A 22,248-nucleotide genomic window follows, 5' to 3' on the forward strand; every position below is an offset into this window, starting at 1 on the left:
AAGTTCCCTCAGAAACAGCGGGAGTTTTCCACAACCTGCATTATGGACCCGCCCACATCGGATGTGGACCAATGAGAGAGAGGCTCGCACGTGACCAGACGGGAGAAAGCCATGTCCTGTGAGGAGAAAGGAGATGAGATGAGAGGTGGTCCTCGTCCATGTCCTGTGAGGAGAAAGGAGATGAGATGAGAGGTGGTCCTCGTCCATGTCCTGTGAGGAGAAAGGAGATGAGATGAGAGGTGGTCCTCGTCCATGTCCTGTGAGGAGAAAGGAGATTAGAGGTGGTCCTCGTCCATGTCCTGTGAGGAGAAAGGAGATTGGAGGTGGTCCTCGTCCATGTCCTGTGAGTAGAAAGGAGATTAGAGGTGGTCCTCGTCCATGTCCTGTGAGGAGAAAGGAGATTAGAGGTGTTCCTTGTCCATGTCCTGTGAGGAGAAAGGAGATTGGAGATGGTCCTCGTCCATGTCCTAAAACCTTGTCCAGAGATCTAATGAGGAGGAAGAATCCCGGGGTGTGTCCGGGTGGAGCCGCCTCAAAGCTTGTCCTGTGAACAGCACTGTACATGAAGCCCAAGCCATGGCTTCCTTCGTGTGGAGATAACTCAGCTCTGAAGCAGCTTGAGGGGACGGAACGCACCAGAAACATCATCCCTGTGAACTTTCCTCTGGAGGAAATGGAGATCCTTGCCGATGACACAACGCGGACACCTTTTTAATTTTTAGTTTTAATGTAGTTTTAATTTTAATGATTTTAATGAATCGAGGAGTTTTTTTTTTTTTTTTTGTATACCTTGGTCGAGGCTCGTATGAGAGCTAACACACAACTCACAGCAAGGAGGCATGAGACAAGAGGGGCGGGAGTGGAAGGGACAAAACATTGGGGAACAGACACAGGTGAACTGTGGAAGGGAGAGGGATGGGGATGGGACGGGGAACATGGCGAGGGGAAGATGGACATTAAAGGGACTTTCAGGAAGGAAAGCAGGAGAATTGAAGGAAGTGGGCTTGGGTGGATTATCGGGGGTAGAAAAGATCGAGGATTTGGATGGGGGAAGATAAGAGGTGGTGGTGAACAGCTGTTTTGAAAGCCTGGAGGGAAGAATGGGAAAGAATAGAGTGAGGAAGTTTATTCCAAAGGCGGGAAAAAAGAGGAATGAAAGAGTGAAGATGAGCAGTGATTCGTGATTTTGGTAGTTTTACCAGAAGGGGGTTGTTGGCGGACCTTGAGCGCCCTGTGGAAATGTGGTTGGGACAAATCACAGAGAGAGCAGGGGGGGCAAGGCTGGAGAGGAGTCGGTAGAAGACAGAAAGACCACCGACCAACCTGCGGTGATTGAGTGAGAGGCCCAAAGACTCAGCTTCATTGCGGGAGATGCCAATGATCTTAAAAGCCCTGGTTTCGACAGCGTGAAGTCGAGAAAGGTGGGAGGCAGGAGCACCAGCCCAGAGGGGAGAGCAGTACTCCATCAGGCTACGGACAAAATGCTACGGACAGTACTCCATCAGGCTACTACGAGTTTAAATGATGGAAAAGTAAACTCGTGTACACAGTGTTCCTATTTAAATGGGGGAGGGATGTCATTATCATGGTTTGTATTGTTTGGATACTTTTGAATCCATGTAACTCCATCGTGGTGTCATGATGCTGGACAACAACCACAGGAAGGGGAGGTTCGAAGATGGCCGATTGAAACAAGCACCGCGAGCCATCGTGGTGCTCCGTGGTCATCGTGGTGCTCGTGATCACGTGGTGCTCCGTGATCATCGTGGTCCTCCGTGATCACGTGGTGCTCCGTGGTCACGTGGTGCTCCGTTATCACGTGATGCTCCGTGATCACGTGGTTTCTGTGTTTCCTGGGCTCCACGACGTGACAGTAGGGTGTATATATAAGCTTATGAGGGGGCTCCTCCTTCTAACTCCCCATTTATTTATTGTTCTCTCCCTCTTCCTTGTTCTCTGTAGTTTTTACAAACACAATAAATTCGTTTGGAGAAATTGTCACAAGAGGATCGAGTAAAAGTGAAAATCAGACCCGGACAACATTAGTTCGAACACCACGATCGCACTGTTTCCATGGAGACCGCCATGTTCTCAAGCGGTGCCGAGCACCCCGTTCCGTTCGAGTGCTTCCTGAGTTCTTGAAATCAAGCAAGCCGCTTGGCAAGCGACAGCAAGCTGCTTGCTAACGGAACACACCCCAGAACGATGGGAAGGAATTGGTGGATATCTGTGAGGAGAATGAACCCGACAAGCCCGGGAGGTGAGTGAACGTGTAACACGATGAGGTGTTTTTGTAGATTTCAATCCTTGTATTTCTCATGATGAAAAACACATTTTACTGAACAAACCGTCGTGATTGGTCGGATATTCGTTGCTTGGCAACGACACAAACAATAAAATCGCGCGTTCCTTATATGTGCGAAGCAACTATTGTGACGTAATAATCGTGTGTTTCGAACGTTCAGTAATTCATTGTCACGGAGTTCAGTCGCCGTGTGCTCTGAGAGGAAGAAGCTGAACTTTGAGGGTTCTGTGGATCTCTGATGGTGTTTCAGCCTTTCCTGTTCGGGGTTACATCGTGAAATTGATCTCCTGTCGGTGAGGAAGCACACGGTGGATGCACGGCGCGGTGTCGGGAATCGAACCATTGAAATGTTTCATTTATCGAGTTCTCTCCCAAGTGTTTGAACTTGCTTCTCATGAGGGTCATCGATCAGGACTCGTCGTGCTTTCTTCATCCGTGTTGGTTTATTATAATAATACATTTAATACAATGATTTTGTTCATGAATCACGTGATCACTCCATGTTCACCTGTCCAACACGAGAGTATACAGGTGGAGCCGCACGTACGGACTTGTGAGTTGTCTGTGCGGGGTTCATTTCCCGATCTGAATGCGAACTGTGCTCCAACCCCCCCCCCCTCCTCCGTTCCACCTCCAATTCCTCTGCTCACCTTCCCTCCCTTCTCCAAAATAATCCTTCTGGGGGTCTGGATGGACCCGGGGGTTGCGGGACCAGTGCAGGTAATTGGGAAGGTGGGGGTGGTGGTCAGGGGCGACATGTGACATTAGTCGAAGTTAATTTATTTTGGTTGTTGGTATTTTTGATGCAAAATGTCTCTCTTTGTTGTTCTGTCATTTTAATCAGCGATGGAGAACACAAAACCTTTTTCCTTCGACATTCCCGAGGATTCCCAGCAGGATTTGGATGATCTCAACTCAGAGGTTTCCACGGAAGATTTCTTCCACAATGGCAGTGATCACTCCAGCACCAAAGGTGTGTTTTCCTACCTGTAGACCCATGAAATGTGTTCTCATGGAGTGTGGTTTAACTGGTATCGTGATTTCACGGTGTTCAGGTCGAATGTGTTGACACTTTGGGTTTTCCTGATACTTCCTACAGACAGTCCAGATGACATCTCCGTTTCCCCTGGAGACCTTGTCACATCCGGAAACATCACACTCGGGTGGCAGAGAAATGGTGGCGTTGGTGCGGGCCTGCAGAACATGGGCAACACATGTTTTCTCAATTCCACCCTTCAGTGCCTGACCTACACGTGTCCCATGGTAAACTACCTGCTCTCGGGGAGACACGACCACACCTGTAAGTTCCTCTCTTTTCTCACCTGAAAAATGAACACTTCCTGCACTTATAAGTGCTATTCGTGTAATCATGATGTTGTAAAGTTCTTTTTTGATAAGTCCCAGGACACGTATACCATCTACCAGGGTGACCCATAAACCCAAGGAGTCATAACACGTTACAGTAATGACAGTAAAATATAATACCAGGAGTAATAATATAATATTACAACAATACAACAATGACAAGACCCCCTTAGACCTTGAGTGCATCCAGAGGACGTCCTCCATTTCCACGGCACAAGATAATTTTCCACGTGCGGTGTGAAAACCCACACAAAATACCACGTGTTATGCACCACGTGTTATGTACCACGTGTTATGTACCACGTGTTATGTACCACGTGTCATGGTGTCAAATGCTTCCTCAATGGATTGTTTCAGTTCATCAACAGATGCCGTGCGATGTTCTGCAACCTCAGCTTTGATGTAATAGCCTGATGTTGGCTTTGTGGTTACAGTGGTTGGCTTGGGATCTCCGGGTCCTGAGTTTGAGCCCCTGTCAGACATTGAATGAACACCAGGCGGGGTTGTATCATCCTGTCACCCTTCCGAGGTCGGCGAGATGTGTTCCGGTGTACTGGTAATGGGGGCATTGCATCAGCAGCACAGCCATGCCCTCAGCCAATAATACTTTACGCAGCCTTGTGATGCAGAGGAAGGAGGAGAAGGAAGACGAGGAGGACGAGCTTTGACATACCCCCACAGAGCATTGTCACAGCATAATTACATGGTATAAACAAATCTTATGTAAGCAGCTAAAACCGTGTCTTGGTACTTATGACTCACCTTGTAGAAGCATTGGAGATCCAGGGGTATGAGGATATTGGCTGAGTGGATGGAAGATACTACATAGCTCATATGAGGATGGTTAACGACAAAGAAATGCATGTCATGTCTTCAGTTAAGGCTAATTATTGCCGCGCAAGTTATATAATGAAGTAGAACCGAGTAGAACGGCACGTGGTAGAGCACATACCTCCACCAGGCTGAACAGTTTACGTTTTGTATCCCATGATAGGCCGGATCTGGATCCAGATCTGAACAAAAATCCAACAAATTCGTCCAATTTCATCCGAATCCATCCATAACTTTTAGTTATGTCCGACACACAAACACAGACAGGGATGAAAACATTCCTGCCGTCCTATGCAGATAGTGAAGGTAATAAATCCAGGTACACTGCACGCTGGTGTGCTTGCCGACTAAATTCGACCTTAATCTGGCTCTGGAGCTCTCTGCTCTGACGTTTGCAGTTCACCTCTCTGCCACAGTCACGTGGTTTGCCACAGCTGTCTCTCTGCCACAGCTGTAAATGTGACAACATCTTTGTTTCCAGAATTAAATTCATATTGAAGTTACTCATTGATGAATCCAGTGGTCTTCTATTCCATCAAAAGTCTTCAATCACATTGTCATTACATTTGTCTTTGTTTCCCTTGTTTAGATCACAAGTCATCCTGTCTGATGTGTATATTTCATTTGCACATCCTGAAGGCATTCTCGTGCACAGACATCCCATTTGAGCCTTTGCCCTTCATCCTTCAGCTGAAAAGTGAGTGAAAGCACCCTTCACCTGCTTGCCTAACATTCCCCTTCTTCACTCTAAGCATGTGGTCCTTGGTCCTGTTGCTGACCTTTCTCCTGAAAAACTCTTCGGCGTATTTTGGTCCACACCTTTCATTATCTTCAACATCTCAGTCAGATCCCTTGTAATCACCTCCTTTCTAATGTATAAAGTCCTGCCTCCTTCAGTGTCAGGACGCAACATCAGTGTCAGAACAGAGCGATATCACGTGTTTCCACCATCTGATGGTGTAGCTCCATCCAGGTTTCCAAACATGCAGACAGAATTCCACATCTAAATGCTCATTTCCTCCAATCATACACTTATCCAGAGCAAGGGTTGTTTTCTGTATCAATAAAAGTAAAAAGCATGTTGTCACGTTCTTACATCATGAAGTGTGCCGTCCTTTGGATGGACGTGAAGCCAGGTGTCCCAAACTAGCTCCAGATGAATGTCAGGCCTGGCCAGACGTTTCCTGAGGTACTTCAGCCAAACTTCCTCATTGGCCAACCTCACAAAAGGAATCATTTATTTGTTCAATTAAAGTAGTCGTAGTTGTATTGGTAGATTTGATGATGGCTGTCCCTTGTAATCAGAGAAGACGACTCTACTTGGTTAAAATTTATGAAGGTTTTGATGTTGTGCGTCCATCCGTGACTGTGAAGACCAATCAATGATTTGCTGTGTTTGTTGTAGCCTGGCCAAATGTAGACGACAAGATCTCTGATGTCCCATTTTAAGTTGATTGAGGCAAATTGATTCTCATCACCGTTTGATGGACTGTTGTTTGAATGATTTCAGGGATTTCACGGAACTTTGTTTTCGGAAACCAGGAGGATGCTCATGAATTCCTCAGGTGTCTGCTGAGTGCGATGGAAGATGATATTCAAGATCATCCCGGGTGAGGGTTTTATGATCTCTCTTCAATATTCATCCTTTTTTGTTTCTCATATCAACTTTTACTCACCCAAGCTTTGCAATGTTGAGTTTATTCTTGTACAGTTGGAAGGTCCGAAATTATGTTATTGATTCAATCTGTTCCTTCATGTGCACATCATTAGCGCCATGGTGGAATTTACCGGCGCATCATGAGCGCATTTGCCGGCGTGGAATCAGAACGGCATCTGTGAGTTTAGCCTGATCCCGCCGGGAGTTTTAGCAACACCATCCAGCTCCAATAAGTTATAATTCCACTCCATTCTCAGTTACTAATTGTTGTCATGTTTCTCTCTTTGTTGTGTTTATCATTGCAGATGCTTTCAGTTGTCCAATAATTCCACCTCGGTGATCAAGGAGGTATTTGGAGGCGTCCTACAATCTCAAGGTGAGCTCTTAAAATGAATGTAACAAAATAATTTGGTTGGGATATTCCTCCTGGGGGTGAAATTCATGATTTTTGATCAAATTTTATGGTTTGTGAGCAAACGGGAAAGATTGATTCAGCATCGTATCAGGATGAGGATGATAAGTTAAGCATAACTCACAAGTTTTCACCATAATCTTACATTTACAAACAAATGCATTTTGAGAATAAAAACTCAAAAAACAGATTGGAATAGATTTTTGTTCTCAATGAGTGTACCCGTGTTCCTCTTTCAGTTAAATGCCTGACGTGTAACGGGGAGAAAATCAGATGTGAGGAAATGATGGACCTCATTCTGGATGTCGAGGTTGGAATTTTTTCATGCTTTTCTTTGGAATATTTGATTTATCTTTTCCATTTCACTTCCTGTTCAGAGTTTGTGCTGATAGATCAAATCATTTGATAACTAACAAATTAAAGGACCCTCAAGGTGGATGAGGATTCCATAACTTCAAACATCTTGTTCCTATTGAGCTAACCCTTGACCTACTCTCTTGGCCTCTTATAGAATGCTTCAGACATGTTGGATTCCCTACAGCAGTTTGTGCAGGCAGACCTGTTGGAGGGAGACAACGCCTGTTTCTGTGAACGGTGAGTGCAAAGTCTTGGAAACTGCAAACGGGAGGAAGTTTTCCCGAGAACCAGACTTTTCTGATTTCACTTTTCATGAAGTGGCAGAGTTGGGGAAGTTTTCATTTCTGTGACTTGTGACTTGATGTTTTGGATTTTTTGCGACTTGTGACCAAACTCGGACTCAACAAAATTGACTTGAGAGTTGAGTCTCGGACTTGGGACTTAGTGTTTGGGGACTTGTGACTTGCTTGTAACTTACATATGATTTGAGGTAATAATGACTGTTCACAATATTTGGAAAATAATTATTCATTTAACATTGAATTAAAACGGGTTTTATGGAACATGAATTTCAGTCGGCGGCGTACATGGTTCGGTCAGTGGCGACATATAGGCCAACCTTGTACTGTATATATCACAATTACGCTACGGCCGCCGGGTCGCACACCTTTCTCCACTAAGGTTGAAGGGAATGCACACTCTCGAGACAGCTCATGGTACACCATGTCCAAATGGCAAGCACCAATCTTACCAACGGAAGCACAACTTTATTCAAACCATGTCATCAACATTCGTGTCAAATCGGGGAAACTTGGCCCCGTGCAGGTACCCACCCAGTAAAACCATTCCACATCGAATGCTTTGGTTCTACGTGTAAACCATTCAAACATAAGCTGAGGTGACTGACTAGTCTCATGCACCTATGATCCAATAGGGACACGAGATATGATATGTTTACTGGGATCAAAACCAGAAATGTCCACTCTGTGAAGTTGACAAATAAAAACTTGAGTCAAACGGATTTTTAGAACATACATTGCTTTAAATGAAGCTCTGTGTCTTCATTCCTTGTTAGCTTGGACTCCTTGTTAGCCTTGTTAGGTTGGACTCCAAGTTTTATAAGTAAATGTGGGACTGAAAACAAGTTGAATGAAAACGACAGTGACTTGAGATTTGAGTTGAGACTTGCCCTCAAAGACTTGAGATTTTACTACTTCTTTTTCTTGCATATGGCAGCTTGGCTGCCAGGAAGCTATCATTTTGTTGGTGCGCAACTATGCCACTGATGCTGCCCCTATACCAGTACACTGGTCCTCATTTTGCCAACCTCAGAGGGATGACAGGCTGAGTCAACCCCCCTGGTGTTAATTCAGTTGAAAAACAGGGCTTGAACTCTGGACCATAGATCCCAAGCCAGCCACTGTCATGACGAAGCCATCACCAGCCTTTGACTTGACTTGAGACATGCCCTCAAAGACTTGAGACTTGCTTGAGACATGCCCACAAAGACTTGAGACTTGGCTCAAGTGACTTTTTGACATCTCTGCCAAGTGGCTCTCATACAAACCTCAATGATGTGTGTTTAACTTTCATTGTGACATTTAACTGAAATATGTTTATTATTTTCAGGTGTGACTCGAAGAAACCTGCTGCAATGACGTCCAACATCTGTAGCCCCCCCAACATCCTCACTGTCGCACTTCGGCGTTTCTATGGCTCAACTGGAAGAAAGATTTCAAAGGTAATTTTGTCCATTTTTAGAATATTCCTCCACAATGACGATGTTTGCTTCATCAGATGTATCTTAATCAGATATGGAATGTGTCATAACCGTGATCATTCCAAATATGCTCATCATGTGAACAGTATGACATCATGAAATAACTAATAAACCTGGTTATGAACAGCAACCTTCACTGTTTCTCATTTGGATTGAAATGGTGTTTGAACATTTGCTTTTAATCCTTACCCTAACCCGTTTTTCCTCTTTCCCTCGAACATGTCTTTGCTCATGTGCAGGATTTCCCATTTCCAGAAACTTTTGACATGCGTCCGTTCATGTCACAGCCGCACGGCCCTGCCATCAAATACAACTTGTATGCTGTCCTTGTGCACAGTGGTACAAGCACTTGGCGAGGGCACTATTACAGTTATGTTAAGGTGAGTGATCCGTGTGATCATTTCCTGCATTGTTTCTTTGTCTCAGACTGGGTGTGGGGAAGCCTTGCAGGCCGAGGATCGCACTTTGTGCAAGTTACATGATTCAAACTTATCTTTATTTTGTCGAAAGCAATGAACAGCAATCGATCAATATAACAATAGGCAGACCAGAAGGAATATTAAGTTGCGTGTCCAATATGTACGATACTTGCTGTTGCTCCTCACAGATTTCACCAGGGTTAACTTAAGCAAGTCGGTTGATCCTCACCCGATGTCCCGTCCACGGTAGAGGAACCTTGTTGCTGCCAAAGTAGATTCTCATTTGCCAATAATTCATTGGGTGGTTTGCCATTGTCTTTCCAAGAGCTATCAGGCAGGAATTTGCACGGTGCACCAGAAGACAATATTTTTGATCCGATGATTAAAGTCGTGAATTCCTCCCAATACCTGGTCTTTTTACTCTCCGTATTAAATGACGTGTGCTACATTATGGTCTCTTGCAGACATGAGCTGTGTCACCTTGGAGATTCTAAGGACACTGAATGGTGAACTTCAAATGGATGAATATTCTTTCATTACTTGTGTTTCTGTCTCATAATGAAATGCTAACCATTGTACGTGCATCCTGGCAGGCCAGCAACGGCAGCTGGTACAAAATGAATGATTCCCTCGTCAATAAAGTAGAATTAAGTGAGGTGTTGCTCCAAAAGGCGTACCTCTTATTCTACAGTCGTTCAACTGGTGCTGCTGGAAGTGAAAATAAGGAACCATCAGATGGTGTCGACATGCAGCATGGAGATGTAAACAGGTAAGTCTGTATAAATGATGTCTTGTTATCATGCACCTTTAAATTGCTGTTGTCAATGTGCCACAGATTATTGTTGTTCTTTCACCCTGCCTTAATATCCCATGTGTCTTCAGGAGCAACAAGCAAGCCCATGCCAAGCCTTGTTGCAAGATTGACACAGAATATTTGTCAAGGTGCCTGCAAGACTATCATACGGGAAAAGGTAGCGCTTTGCCGGTGGTACCACCACCTAAACCAAAGTTTTATGGCATGGGCAAGGCTTCTGGATTAAAACGGCGAAGAGATGATGATGATGATGATGATGATGATGATGACAACGATGGTGATGGTGACACCAAGCGGGTGTGTCACACTCATGATGATGTTGGATCTCGCCCCGAGCTGTGAGTCCTGTTTCTAACTCGATCACTTCACACAATATAATATCTATAAATACAGATTTTATTTTTGAATAAGTTTCTTCTGTCCCATTACATCATCTTTAACCCCCTCCCCACGTCACCCCCACATTCCCCCACCCCCTTTTATTGTACTGTTTCATCCCCACCCCCCTGTTCCTCTCACTCTCTGTTTCGATCACCATTTACTTGATTTGATAAAAGCACTTCTTTAGTCTGAGAGACAATCAATAAGTCCGAGGGCTGACTGAAAGAGCCAATGACAATGTTTCATATTTTTATTCCTTTCTTTTTATTCAATTTAAATCTTTAACCGGGTGAACACTTGTGTTTACTCTCCAATGTTAAGCCATGGACTTAGTGACCAAACAGACTGAAATAAGAGTGATTCATGTTCAGAGAAAATTCTGTGAACTTCCAGGTACATTTAGTGCTGGCGTAATTTATAAAAGGAGTTTGTGTAGAATCGCAAATTGTATGATGATCACCTGTTGAAAGTTAATCACCAATCACTGAAGAGTGATTATGTGATGCTCATCAAAATCAAATCACAAGCGTTTAAATAACAAATAAACTTTTATACACCAGTGAGGGCAGTTTAAGAGTAAGTTTAAGGCTTTAAAGTAAGCAGAAATAATTGGTAGTTTACATGAGACAGTGAATATGGATGTGGTAGGACGATTAGGAGTACTTGGATTAGCTCACGAGGAGGTAGAGAAGAGGATAGGAATAGGGCGGTACCCAGACATGCATTGACAATATTCGAGGATAGATGCATCCTCTGGAGAAGTATTTTCTTCTTATTTAACGGCACCATTATCCCACTTTGCTTGTGGGGACGGCCAGGGGAAACTTGGCCTAAGTGTTCATGAACCGGCTGGCTAGATGTGATGGTCGACTAGTTAGGGCAGGAATCTGGCCTTGGTGCTGGAGATAGCTCGCTTGATCTTTGCAAAGGACACCACAGGATCTTTAAGGTCCAACGAATGCTGGCAGATGGGATTCCTGTTTAACTTCCATAAGAGGGACGGCACACATTGATGAATCACCCTGCCTGTGAAACACCAGGATGACAGTTTTTATAAATGTGCCAGGATTCAAACCCAGGTTAGACAGTTTAGACAGTTTAGAGACATGTGTACGTACCTCTAGGCCATCTTGTCAGCCCCCGATGTAGAAGTATGACAATATCACATATGTCTGGCATTGTGGACTCTCGAAGGAATCATTATGTTGGCTGCTGAATCTAGTACAAGATGACCTAGATCAATGGACTGCCATCCTTTTTAAAATATCTTCCCATTCAAGCTGGTTTTTTTTATTTGCGTCCGAGTCACTTCAGCTGTCTTGGATTGTTCCTTGATGAACCTTGATGCCATTCGTTGCTCTTGAGAAAAATTGTTCTCCTTTTTCTTTCCCGACATGTTGGCGGAGTTGGAACACACAAACTAAAAATTGACGTGTACGCGAGGCCAATGTGGTGTCATTTTGGTGATTTAGTTTGGGAACCTCAAATAGAGCACGCTGAACAAAATAAATGTTTGACATGTATTGAACCATAACCGAGGCAGACACAACTAATCAGCTGTTTAGGCACACACAACTAATTTGGTATTTAATCACACACAATTGCCAATTTATCTCCCTTCATAAATTGCTACCTGGAAGGTGATTAGCTGTTCGTGTCCACCAATGTTTTTTTCTGTTTAAGGGTAAGGTTTGTGTTTGCAAGACGCTTGCTGAGTGTGTTTCTTAAATTATCCTTTAGTGTTTTTAATGCCCAAAAAAAGTTTTGATTTTCTGATAAACGACAATATTGTTTTGCATTTCGTACTTCCCTCCCATTCAGACCTCTCCTGAAAACCACATCACAAGGGGAACAGAGGCAGGGAAAAATGAGGAAGCGGAAGAGGAGTGAGCACGAAGATGATGATGAGGAATTGGGGAATCCAAAGAGAAGAGGACTGGAATGGACTTGACAAGGAATAAAACAAGAGGTAACAACTTTAATTGCAGAATTTCACAAACGAGTGTAACACATCTCCCTGCCCTTCCTCTCCATCCACTTCCACCCCTGTAAATTGAAAGAAAGTCACTGAAGTGATGGTTACCTGCTGGAATCTGAAGGGCCTGTGACCAGGTACCATTTCACCAATTATTATCCGATTTGCTTGAAGTAGAAGTCTCCGCGTGTTAAAAGCCTTCATTTAGTTTCCAGGTTTGAACATTAACCCCTATGAAATTGAAGACATGGGACCATTGTTTACGTGAATTAGTCTAAGAGTTCTGGTACGGTATATTTTGTGTCAAATATTATCTAGATTTGTTTAAATTGAAATACTTGGCAGACCAGAAACCTTAATGTTGTCTTGCCCTTCGGCTCCTCACCGAACACTGACTGGAGTTTCGTCAGCTGCTGCTTGCAGCCTATGTTGATCACTGCAAAGCATTTGATTCAGTGAATCGAGATGCCCTCTGGAGGATTCTTGGTCGTCGTGGGGTGCCACCAAAACTGATCAATCTGATGTCTGAACTATACTGTGGTACTGAGAGTGCTGTGAGATGTGGTGATACCATCTCTGACTTATTTCCAGTTGTTACTAGAATTCGTCAGGCGTGTGTACTGCCGCCCACACTTTTCAGTGCTTGTACGAACTGGATTCTGGGGAGGATGTTGGAGAGATCAAACTGCGGTTCATCGTTTGGGAATGGCAAGATGTCTGACCTTGATTTCGCAGATGTTCTCCTTCCATGTGTGACATCATAGCTAATCTGAAGAAGAAGATTTTGACTTTTCATCGCAAATTTACCGACTTTATAATTTGGAAATCAGACGAAGACACATCATATCTATTTTGTAGGGTATCAAGGGATAGATTAGTGTCGAGCTGGTCTGAGCATTTGGGTTCCTCTTTAAGGTGGCTGGCTTAACATCTTAGCTTCTTGAGTTCAAATCCCTTTTGGTCCATTGCAATAACACCAGGGGGGTTGATTCCACCCATCATCGGCCTTCTGAGGAAGGCAAAATGAGTTCCAGCTTACTGGTAAAAAGGGCACTGCATCAGTACTTCCAGAAATGTTGCAACCTGCACCAACAGGCTGCAGATGAAACAACAATTACTCTTTTATTCATCAAAATTACCAACACAAAAACAATACACACGCATGTTAATTAAGTGTACATTTTGGCAAAAAGGGGTGTCAAAGTTTAATGTTATAATCCCAAACCCTGTTTTCCCCAATTCTGCTTAAATTTACACATCACTGACTGTGGTTCATGGTGATTCTCAAGAACGTAACCCCCGTGAATGGCAAGTTCTTCCTGTGCACAGAAAAAGGAGCATAGGGGATTTGGATCATTGCGGAGCGACCTGTGGTTTGGAAACTTTGGATTCTCCGGGTTTGTCCTCACCACTCGGCTTTACTCTGTCCCACGTTTTCCCCGTTGATGTTTTGCTATTCATTTCATACTGATATATTGTTGTTTTTGTGACATTCTGTCATTTATGATGGTCGAGTTGTTTGCCAGGTCAAGATGGTTCAGAGTGTTTCCAATGCACTTGGACGATTGAGCTGAACTGACTTTATCTTCTGTTTTTGGAAGAAATTTCTCAGCATTCATGAGGCAGAAACAACGGTGGTGGTAAAACGGACGTGAAAATGATGTCAAGTCTCTTACATCCGTTGTTTGATTATTTCATGCTGTTGTGAGTATTGTAAAAGTTGTGGACAAGAGAGAGTTTAATCTCGTGACCTGTCTCTCATTCCGATAGGCTGTAGGATATTTAACTCTTATTCGGCACAATTTAAACATTCTCAACAACCAGTTTAATGTGTAAAAGTTTATTTTCATTCAAACTGTAAAATCTCCAATGTTATTCAAGTCCAGGATTATCTCAACACTTTGATCTACGAATTTATCAGCTGATAATTATTTATGATGAATTAACATCTCAATCAGGAACAGCAATGACTTTTACAAATCCACTGCATTATCTCCTTTGTCACCACGTTCAGAGCAAAGGTTATGATCAGTGTGGAGCGTGGATCACATGAAGTGATGAACCTCGCATCATTCCATCGGTCTTGGCTGTTGGAGATTTTGTATCATCTGGAGCCATGTGCACCTGGTCTGGTTGTGGTTGCCTTGTCGTTGCAGGTACTCACCTGGTTTGGTGTGCACATGAAGGCATGGCAGGTCAAGGCTGATCTACAACTGTACTTCTGTATCTGGACACAGATGAGACGATAAAGGAGGCCGTTGCCACCCTCCACCGGCCTTGTATCGTATCGTATTGGGTTGACAGATCATGAGCAACACTTCACACAATTATTCATCTCTTCTGATTTAACATTAAAAAGCTTTAAAATGTTTCTGTTATTTTTCATGATAAAGGCGAGATGGACACCCCCCACCAATATCATTTCTCATCATACTGGAGTTAAAACTAAACCTGAACCTCTCTTCTCGCCTTTTGGTTCTCTATTTTTTACTCTTTTCTCTTTATTTATTTTTGCAAGGAAACTTCATGCATCGATAATGGACACCGCTTTCTCTGGCTCTCCAGGATGATGATCTTTGGGAACCAGAGGTTGTTGACGATACAAAACATGAAAACGCTGAGTTTTTGTGTTTATTTACAAAATATGATTAATTCCTTTAACCTGAGGATTACTTTTCATATTTAAAAATATTTCACTCTTTCCGTTGGACTGTTTGTTACACTGACACTTTTTGACAAATTTTCACAAAAATTAAGCAAAAAGTTCAATACTTTATGAGATTTCCCCGTGTCGTATCATGCTTATACAATTGTGCTTCCGCAGGGATGAAAACTGGAACCTCGTTTTTGAAGACGAATCGAGTGTACCCAGATCATCCTTTTTCCAATGCCATGTCGAGACGAACACTATCCGCTCCCTGGATTATTGTTGATACTGTTACCATTGTGGAGGTAGATGGAGGAATTTAATCGGGAATTTAACATTGAATAGAGTTGCTTGTCCGTGGATGTGTAGAATGCATCTCAATGTGATTAAATCAGGAACCTGTGAGCTTCAGTATTACGTGTCACCACACGAGGGGGTGGTGTCGTGTTAATTAGCTGGGGTTTAAGAATAAGCTTTCCCAGTATGTAATTGCCCCTCTGTGATTTTTCCATTTGTTTTTATATTTCAAGATCGGAAATAAAGGTGGGGAACACGTCCCTAAAGCCAGGCGTGTGGAGCTGGCGGAGGCCCCGCCTTCCCGGGTGTCATGTGAGCAGGCCATGCCCCGGAGGTGGAGGATATAGGCATGATAAAGAGGAAGGTTGGCTTGCACATTGTGGGAGGCTTCCTCCTGTTTCTGAAGAGAGATCAGCAGAGCGCACACACGAGGTCGCTGAGGAACGCACAAGGTAGAGTTGATTCGGAAGAGAATCATAGGCGGGAGTTCAGGGCTTGCGCACTTTTGGAGAGCTGTGATTAAAGAAGAAGGCTGGCGCATTTTGAGAGGCGAGAGGGAGAGCGCACGTGAGAGGAGGCGGGAGTTCAGGGTGAGCGCACGTACGAAGCAAGACACTGGCCTTGGGCTCTTGGTTGAGTCGTGAGCAACGGACCCTAAGCCTTGTGTATGTCATTGCGGGTTAGTGAAGATGACCGGAGCACACAAAGCTCTGGGGCTCTGAGCCTTGGTGTGGAGTGCCGCTCGTGGATTGCCTGGCTAGCATTTGTCCTGCTGTGAGAGAAGCGCCATTTTGCACGCGTGTGCATGTGCTGGTGGGGGTGCCTCAATTCTGGGTTTCAAGAGGATCAGCTCTGGGCCAAGCTTAGTGCAAGAGTGGTTGAAATGGAAGGGTTTTCTTTTTATTTTGTTCCCCCGTTGTCTGTATTTGAGTCTGTGTGCGCGGCGCCTTGACTGCCGGATTTATTTATCTATATATTAATACTGAATGACCAATTTTGTGCTCCTCCTCGCTGTCGCGTCACGTTTTTCTCGGTACTGTGACCTGAACTGAAAGAAACTTCGTACCTGTAAGAGTGCATCGCACATAGTGGCAATAGTCAAACTTCAACTCTGAAGCAGAATAAACACTTTTCGTTTTACATTCGTTTACATGGCGACGTGTGACGTCACCGCTGAGAGGCGTCAGAACGTCATGACATCATCAGTCATTCGCTGACATCATTACGTCTGTCGTCGACAGACCGTTACCGCCGAGAGGTGTAATTCCACTCCTCGAAAATAGCGTCTGCAATGTAAAACCCTCTTCTGCACATGCTGACTACCTCAGAATGTGAATTTCACACAAAAAAGGTGACAAGAATCATTGTATCTTCTATATATTAATACTGAATGACCAATTTTGTGCTCCTCCTCGCGGTCGCGTCACGTTTTTCTCGATACTGTGACCTGGACTGAAAGAAACTTCGTACCTGTAAGAGTGCATCGCACATAGTGGCAAGAGTCAACTTTCAACTCTGAAGCAGAATAAACACTTTTCGTTGAGACGGGGGCAAGGAGTGAAGAGGCGGGGGTGGGGGATGAAGAAACAGGGGCAGGGAGTGAAGAGGCGGGGGTGGGGGATGAAGAGACGGAGGCAGGGAGTGAAGAGGCGGGGGTGGGGGATGAAGAGACGGGGGCGAGGAGTGAAGAGGCTGGGGCAGGGGATGAAGAGACGGGGGCAGGGAGTGAAGAGGCGGGGGACAAGGTAAGCAAATTTTTGGGTGGCGGTAAGCAAATTGAAAGCGGGAGATGGGGGGGGGAAATGGGGTAGGGGATGAGTGGGTGGGGCTGGGGTGAATTACGCGGGGTTGAGTGTGAGGGGGTGGACAGGGGCGGAGGCCCAGGGGCAAGTGGGGCGGGGAATCAAGAGACGGCGGACGGGGAGTGAAGTGGCGGATCTGGGTAATTAAATTTTTGGGCGGGGGTAAGCAAATTGAAGGCGGGGGGGGGGAGGAGGAATGCGGCAGGGGCGGGGGATGAGTAGGAGGGGGCAAGCACGCCCTGTCCAGTCCATGTCCCTCGAGTGTGGGTGAGCTTGTGAGGGTGGTTGAATGAACGGAATCCGTCTGTGACGGGGTTTCGGCTAGTTTCATATTATTGTGATTTCCTTTTGAATTATCATCCTTTGTGAATATTTGTTTTATTTTCATTAAATGTGTTAATTTTGAAGAAACTGTATTCGTGTATTTGTGGTGGGTTCGAGGATAAACCGCCTGTGCATCCATTTAATTCCCCATGCTCCTCCGCCCATCCACCATGCCCTTCCAGCGCGTGTTAAAATCTCCGAGGATCAACTTGTCCGCCTCCGATTAATGAGGAACCGCTCGCCCATCTGGGGGCTGTCAGTGTTAACCGCCCGGCCACCCCACGACGATACCATGACGTGCAAGACCGTGACCTACAGGTGTTGATCAGCTGTCAATCAAAATCCATGCCTGTTGGTGGGTCATGTGTAAACCCTTGAGATAGACTTTAACCCCACAAGTACTTTTTAACTCCAAGAATCATGTTTTTTTCGGTATGAAAACGTTTATGGAATCCATGCTGCTAAAATGTTCTGTGATGGATTGTCGTCGTACATATTCGTGGGATTTTCCTTTTTTTAAATTTCCTGTATCCATTAGTTTCGCATCATTTAAAATGTAGATTTAATTTATTTATTTCTTCCTCTTCTTTCTGCTTCTTTCCACCCATTCCTAACCCTTCATCTTTCTGCTTGCTTTTGGGATGTTGTTTTTTTGCCTCTTATTTTAAAATGTCTTCAACCTCTTGCCACAATTCAGCTGGATTTCTGTCAACTCAGTCCTGCTCTGCAAAACAGCTTTTGACCTTAATTGCATTTTGTTTAGATACCATTTCAAGGTCAAATCTAGTTGCAGTTTGTGATGTTTTTTTTCACCACCTTTCTCAATTTGAATCTTAGTTTTGCCACAAGGAGTTCATGGTCTGTCCCACAGTCTGCACCTGGCAGAGTATTGGCAAATTGCACAGCACTTCAACATCTTCTGTTGATTAGAATGTAGTCAATCTGATGTCTACGTTGCCCATCAGTTGAAGCCCATGTGTGCCGTCTATGCTTGTGTGGTTTGAGCCACGTCTTTGCAATTGCGAGATCATTCTCCACAGAACTCCAGTGCAGCCACCAGTGTCGATCGTGGAGGTGCTGTTTCATGCACACAATGCCCTGGTGATTTTCATGCACCAGGTTGACGAATTTGGTACACAAGGACAGCAGTTCAATCAAGCCAGTCTTCTGCATTGCATATGTATTGTCCATGCCCAGTTTATGACGGACAGAAAAGTACGAAGCAAGCTCAGGTGCAACCGCTTTCCGAGAGTTTTGCCAGCCTTGCTCGATTTGGGCACTCAGCAAAGAACTCTGTAATGGACAGAGCAATCAGGGTAAGCAAAATAGCAGCAATCAGCTCAGGTTCATCATCTGACACATCACAATTTGTAGGCAGAAGCATTCTGAATAGGCAGTTGGCAGTGTAGTTCTGTTTTCCAGGGCGATGCATCACATTGTAAGAGAAGAAAAGCAGTTGAGTCGACCATCTGGTGATTCACATTCTGGCACGACCATGCCTTTTGTGGCGAGCAGTGTCGTCAATTGAAAAAGTGAAGTGGCGTCCCCAGAGTTATATCCTCCACTTTCCCAGAGTCCAGACGCAGGCTGGAGCTTCCTTCTCAACTGTCGAATTTTTCCTTTCGGCAGGAGACGGTGTGTGATATGCAAAAGCCACTGTGAGCTCAGTATTCTCAGGGTGCAGCTGAATTAACGCTCCCACTAGCCCGTATTCAGGCACATCTGTTGAGATGAAGGTGGGGAAGGTTTGGCTCTCAGAGAGCAAGAGGGTTAGGTTTGGATCGAAGAGAGCAAGAGGGTCAGTTTTGGATCGAAGAGAGCAAGAGAGTTAGGTTTGGATCGAAGAGAGAAAGAGCTCTCCACAATCACTGTATTTAAAGCAGTGCAACTCCGCTCAGCTTCAGTAGTCCAGATATAATTTAAGTCAGTCCCAGACCTAAGCAGTGCACGCAGCTGTTCAACAACCGTGGCATAGTTAGGTCGGGATTTACTGCACCAAGTGGTAAGTTCCTCCCAAGAAGGAGCATAGGGAAGGAATGTCGAGAGGAGCAGTTGGGTCAGTTATGGTTACGATGCGGTCAGAATCAGAAAGGAAGCTCTCCTTTAAAATGACATGTTCTAGAAAAGGAAGGATGGTTTGATTGAATATACACTTTTGAGTGTTGAGTTTTCATCCATCCTCATGCAAGCAATGCAGGACAGAATGGAGGTTTGCGTCGTGTTTTGGAATAGAACGACCATAAATAATTGTCGTCCAGGTAGTTTTGTACACCTGGTAATCCCTGAAGAATTGTCACCATCATCATCAGAGAGGGTACTACATTTGGGTTCGTTTGTTTGGCTGTCTGTCTGTTTATTCACAAAGAACTTTATTGTTTTTCTCTCCAACTGCTTGTTTTAGATTGAGACGAAATTTTCATCATCGAGGTGACGACTCTTGTAGAATGTTTTAATGTTAATTATGACGTCGTCGGTCACGTGGTGTGGTGGCCATATTGGAAAAATAGAAAACTTTGTACCTCTGTTTCTCTGATACTGCACCAAGGAAAAAAAATTGAAACTTGGCACAGCCAAGTACTCCTCATGGGGGATGTGTGATTTTTTAATGACGTCATAATTACAAAATGCAAAACCCTACGTCTGATCAGCATGAAAATTTTTGATCAGAAATTGTGAAAACTTTCTGGGCAGAATGGTAGAATTTTAAGAAGTGTCCCACTTTCCCACATGCATTACATTTAACCTTAAAAGCAGGGCAAGAAGTCACATTTGCACAGTGGTTTGCACATCGTGCAAACACATCGTTTGCACATTTGCACATCCACACTTGTCACAGGTATCGTGTTTATTGGTGGATAAAATGTCCGTAGCAGGTTGAAGATTAAGTAATTGCTTGTTTGGTGTTGATTGCTTGGACCGAAGCTGAATCAGACAGTATATTTGCATTCAGCAATGCTGATTCAGTTTGACAGACCATATCGACTGCTTTTGTTAAAGTATGGTTTGGATCTCACAGCAGTCTTTCACAAATCCTGTTATTGGAAACACGTTCGACCAGTTGATCAAGTCGCATCTCCTCGTCCATTTCACCAAATTCACAAGTGGCGGAAAGGTAACACAAGGCCACAACATATAGATTGATGTTCTCCTCAGGCCTCTGAGATCTCTGGCGGAACTTGCAACATTCAGCAACCACATTGATTTTCTGTACGAAATGCTTTTCTGAAGGTCCGAGCACAACACATCAACCAAGAGTCAGGCCAGCGACACCTGCCGGCCTAGGTTTTGCCTGTTTGCCTTGCCTTGCCAAGATGCCCAACTCATTTGCCTTGTCACCTTACCCAAAGGACAACTCACATGCCATGCCTGAGAGACGACTGACCATGGCGTGTTGGAGACCATTTGTGCCACTTTGCTGCTAGCGAGGGACCATTTGTGACCATGCCGACCTGCTGTTGGAGATCACCGCTGAAGACCTATAATTATTGAACAGTGTTTCGTGTTTAAAAACTGTTGAACCCACCTGGTCATATGTGCATCGATAAAAATGGAATTTTAACCCACAAGTTGCACACCTTGAGTGAGTGTGTCATCGTAGTAGTTGCACAACACATTATCTTTAATTGTTTTTCTTTTTGGGGACATGAATGTAAATAATTTTTTCCATGGACAAAATGTCACCCAGAAATCCAATAAGTTAGGTGTTCATGCTCAGTGGGTACACTGGAGTGATCGGCAGCCTCAGGATGAGGTCGATACAGGGGAGGGGGTAATGTCATGGATTTTAGAGACCCCCAGTGTGGCACATTCCAAATCACATAAAATCCTAGTTTAGTTATGTCATCATATTTTTGTGCTGCGAAACTTGGGAATCCAGCATTCAGTATGGGAGTGGAACATGTGTTGTGTTCATAGCAGCATCAACCCCATTGTAGTTCTTTATCAACCTATCGATCTCTTTCCCTCTCTCTCAAACACAACCAACACGCTTTACATGTCCACACCACAAACCAACGACCTCACACGTGGAAGGCTAAGCAGACATGGTAGCCCATGCAGTTTGAGTGGGACTGATCCACGGCATCAAAGCGGTTACGCGAGTACCCTGTACCTCATCACTTTCACTGTCTGTCTATCCTCTTGCTCATCTTCTTTTTCCTGGAATGAGAGTGACACCTTTGCTATTTGCACAAAGTCCTCTGACTAAGGGGCTTATGTGCATAGATGAGGCTTTTCTATTTGTGACACTAATTGACCTCCTAAATATGTGCCTTTGTGAAATAATAATCCCTTCCAAACTGTCTGTCAGCTTCTATTGGTTAAACATAGTGTGCTGCAGATGGAGAGTTCTCCCAAGCTGTTCCATTTTGAGTCAACACGTACACCTGCGGTCAAACTCGGCTGTATCCAGGAATCGGTTGTGCGTTGGGAAGCATAGTTCCCTCTCTGTAATGTTTAATTTGCCGTGACAGTAAAGCGAGATTGGGATGCTGAACCCGACTACAATTAAACTACTGCCGGTGTCTGTGGTTGTTGAAGAACCTGTCACACCGCGGAGTTATCTGCGGGGCGGTGGCTTCCTGATCGCTATCAGGGAAGTCGATTGTGAGAACTCCCCTTATAATACCAATATCAATATGTTCCTTGTGAAGAAGAACATCAAACAGGCTGATATTAAATGGGATATACTGTTTGGTCAATGTGGTGATGAATGTCTCCAAAAAGTTGTGTTTCAAAAATAGCCGTTAATTGGTGACAATCTTGAGCATTCTCATTTGCAACCAACTGTTGTCACTCAAGCAAACTTTCAAAGTGTTGAATATCTATAAAATCATAGAAACCAAAGTGTATTGTTGTATCATTTGTGGAATTAAAAAAAATT

The 22,248-nt window shown here is 44.3% G+C and overlaps 1 protein-coding gene across 5 annotated transcripts; it reads left to right on the forward strand.

The window, feature by feature from the left end:
* The first annotated feature begins 1,596 nt into the window (after positions 1 to 1,596).
* Positions 1,597 to 22,248, forward strand: LOC147014825 (ubiquitin carboxyl-terminal hydrolase 17-like protein 6). 5 transcript variants are annotated; one of them, XM_085853140.1, is made up of 18 exons: positions 1,597 to 2,260; positions 2,466 to 2,598; positions 2,828 to 3,025; positions 3,150 to 3,278; positions 3,405 to 3,605; positions 5,091 to 5,198; positions 6,012 to 6,111; positions 6,464 to 6,534; positions 6,810 to 6,880; positions 7,082 to 7,164; positions 8,557 to 8,668; positions 8,947 to 9,087; positions 9,720 to 9,895; positions 10,009 to 10,278; positions 12,143 to 14,885; positions 15,121 to 15,248; positions 17,549 to 17,721; positions 20,714 to 22,248. In XM_085853140.1, exons 4-15 carry the CDS (start codon positions 3,152 to 3,154, stop codon positions 12,270 to 12,272), a joined length of 1,590 nt encoding a protein of 529 aa, XP_085709266.1. In that variant the 5' UTR covers positions 1,597 to 2,260; positions 2,466 to 2,598; positions 2,828 to 3,025; positions 3,150 to 3,151; the 3' UTR covers positions 12,273 to 14,885; positions 15,121 to 15,248; positions 17,549 to 17,721; positions 20,714 to 22,248. The 5 variants fall into 5 exon arrangements, with proteins under 5 accessions (XP_085709266.1, XP_085709267.1, XP_085709268.1 ...); XM_085853141.1 differs by lacking the exon at positions 2,828 to 3,025 and having other exon boundaries at positions 12,143 to 12,290; positions 14,453 to 14,885; XM_085853142.1 differs by lacking the exon at positions 2,828 to 3,025 and having other exon boundaries at positions 1,598 to 2,260; positions 12,143 to 14,575; positions 14,815 to 14,885.

The sequence above is a fragment of the Eptatretus burgeri genome, chromosome 13 (assembly GCF_056783735.1).
Source record: "Eptatretus burgeri isolate ZD-2024b chromosome 13, Ebu_testis_v1, whole genome shotgun sequence".
NCBI classification, from domain to species: Eukaryota; Metazoa; Chordata; class Myxini; order Myxiniformes; family Myxinidae; genus Eptatretus; species Eptatretus burgeri.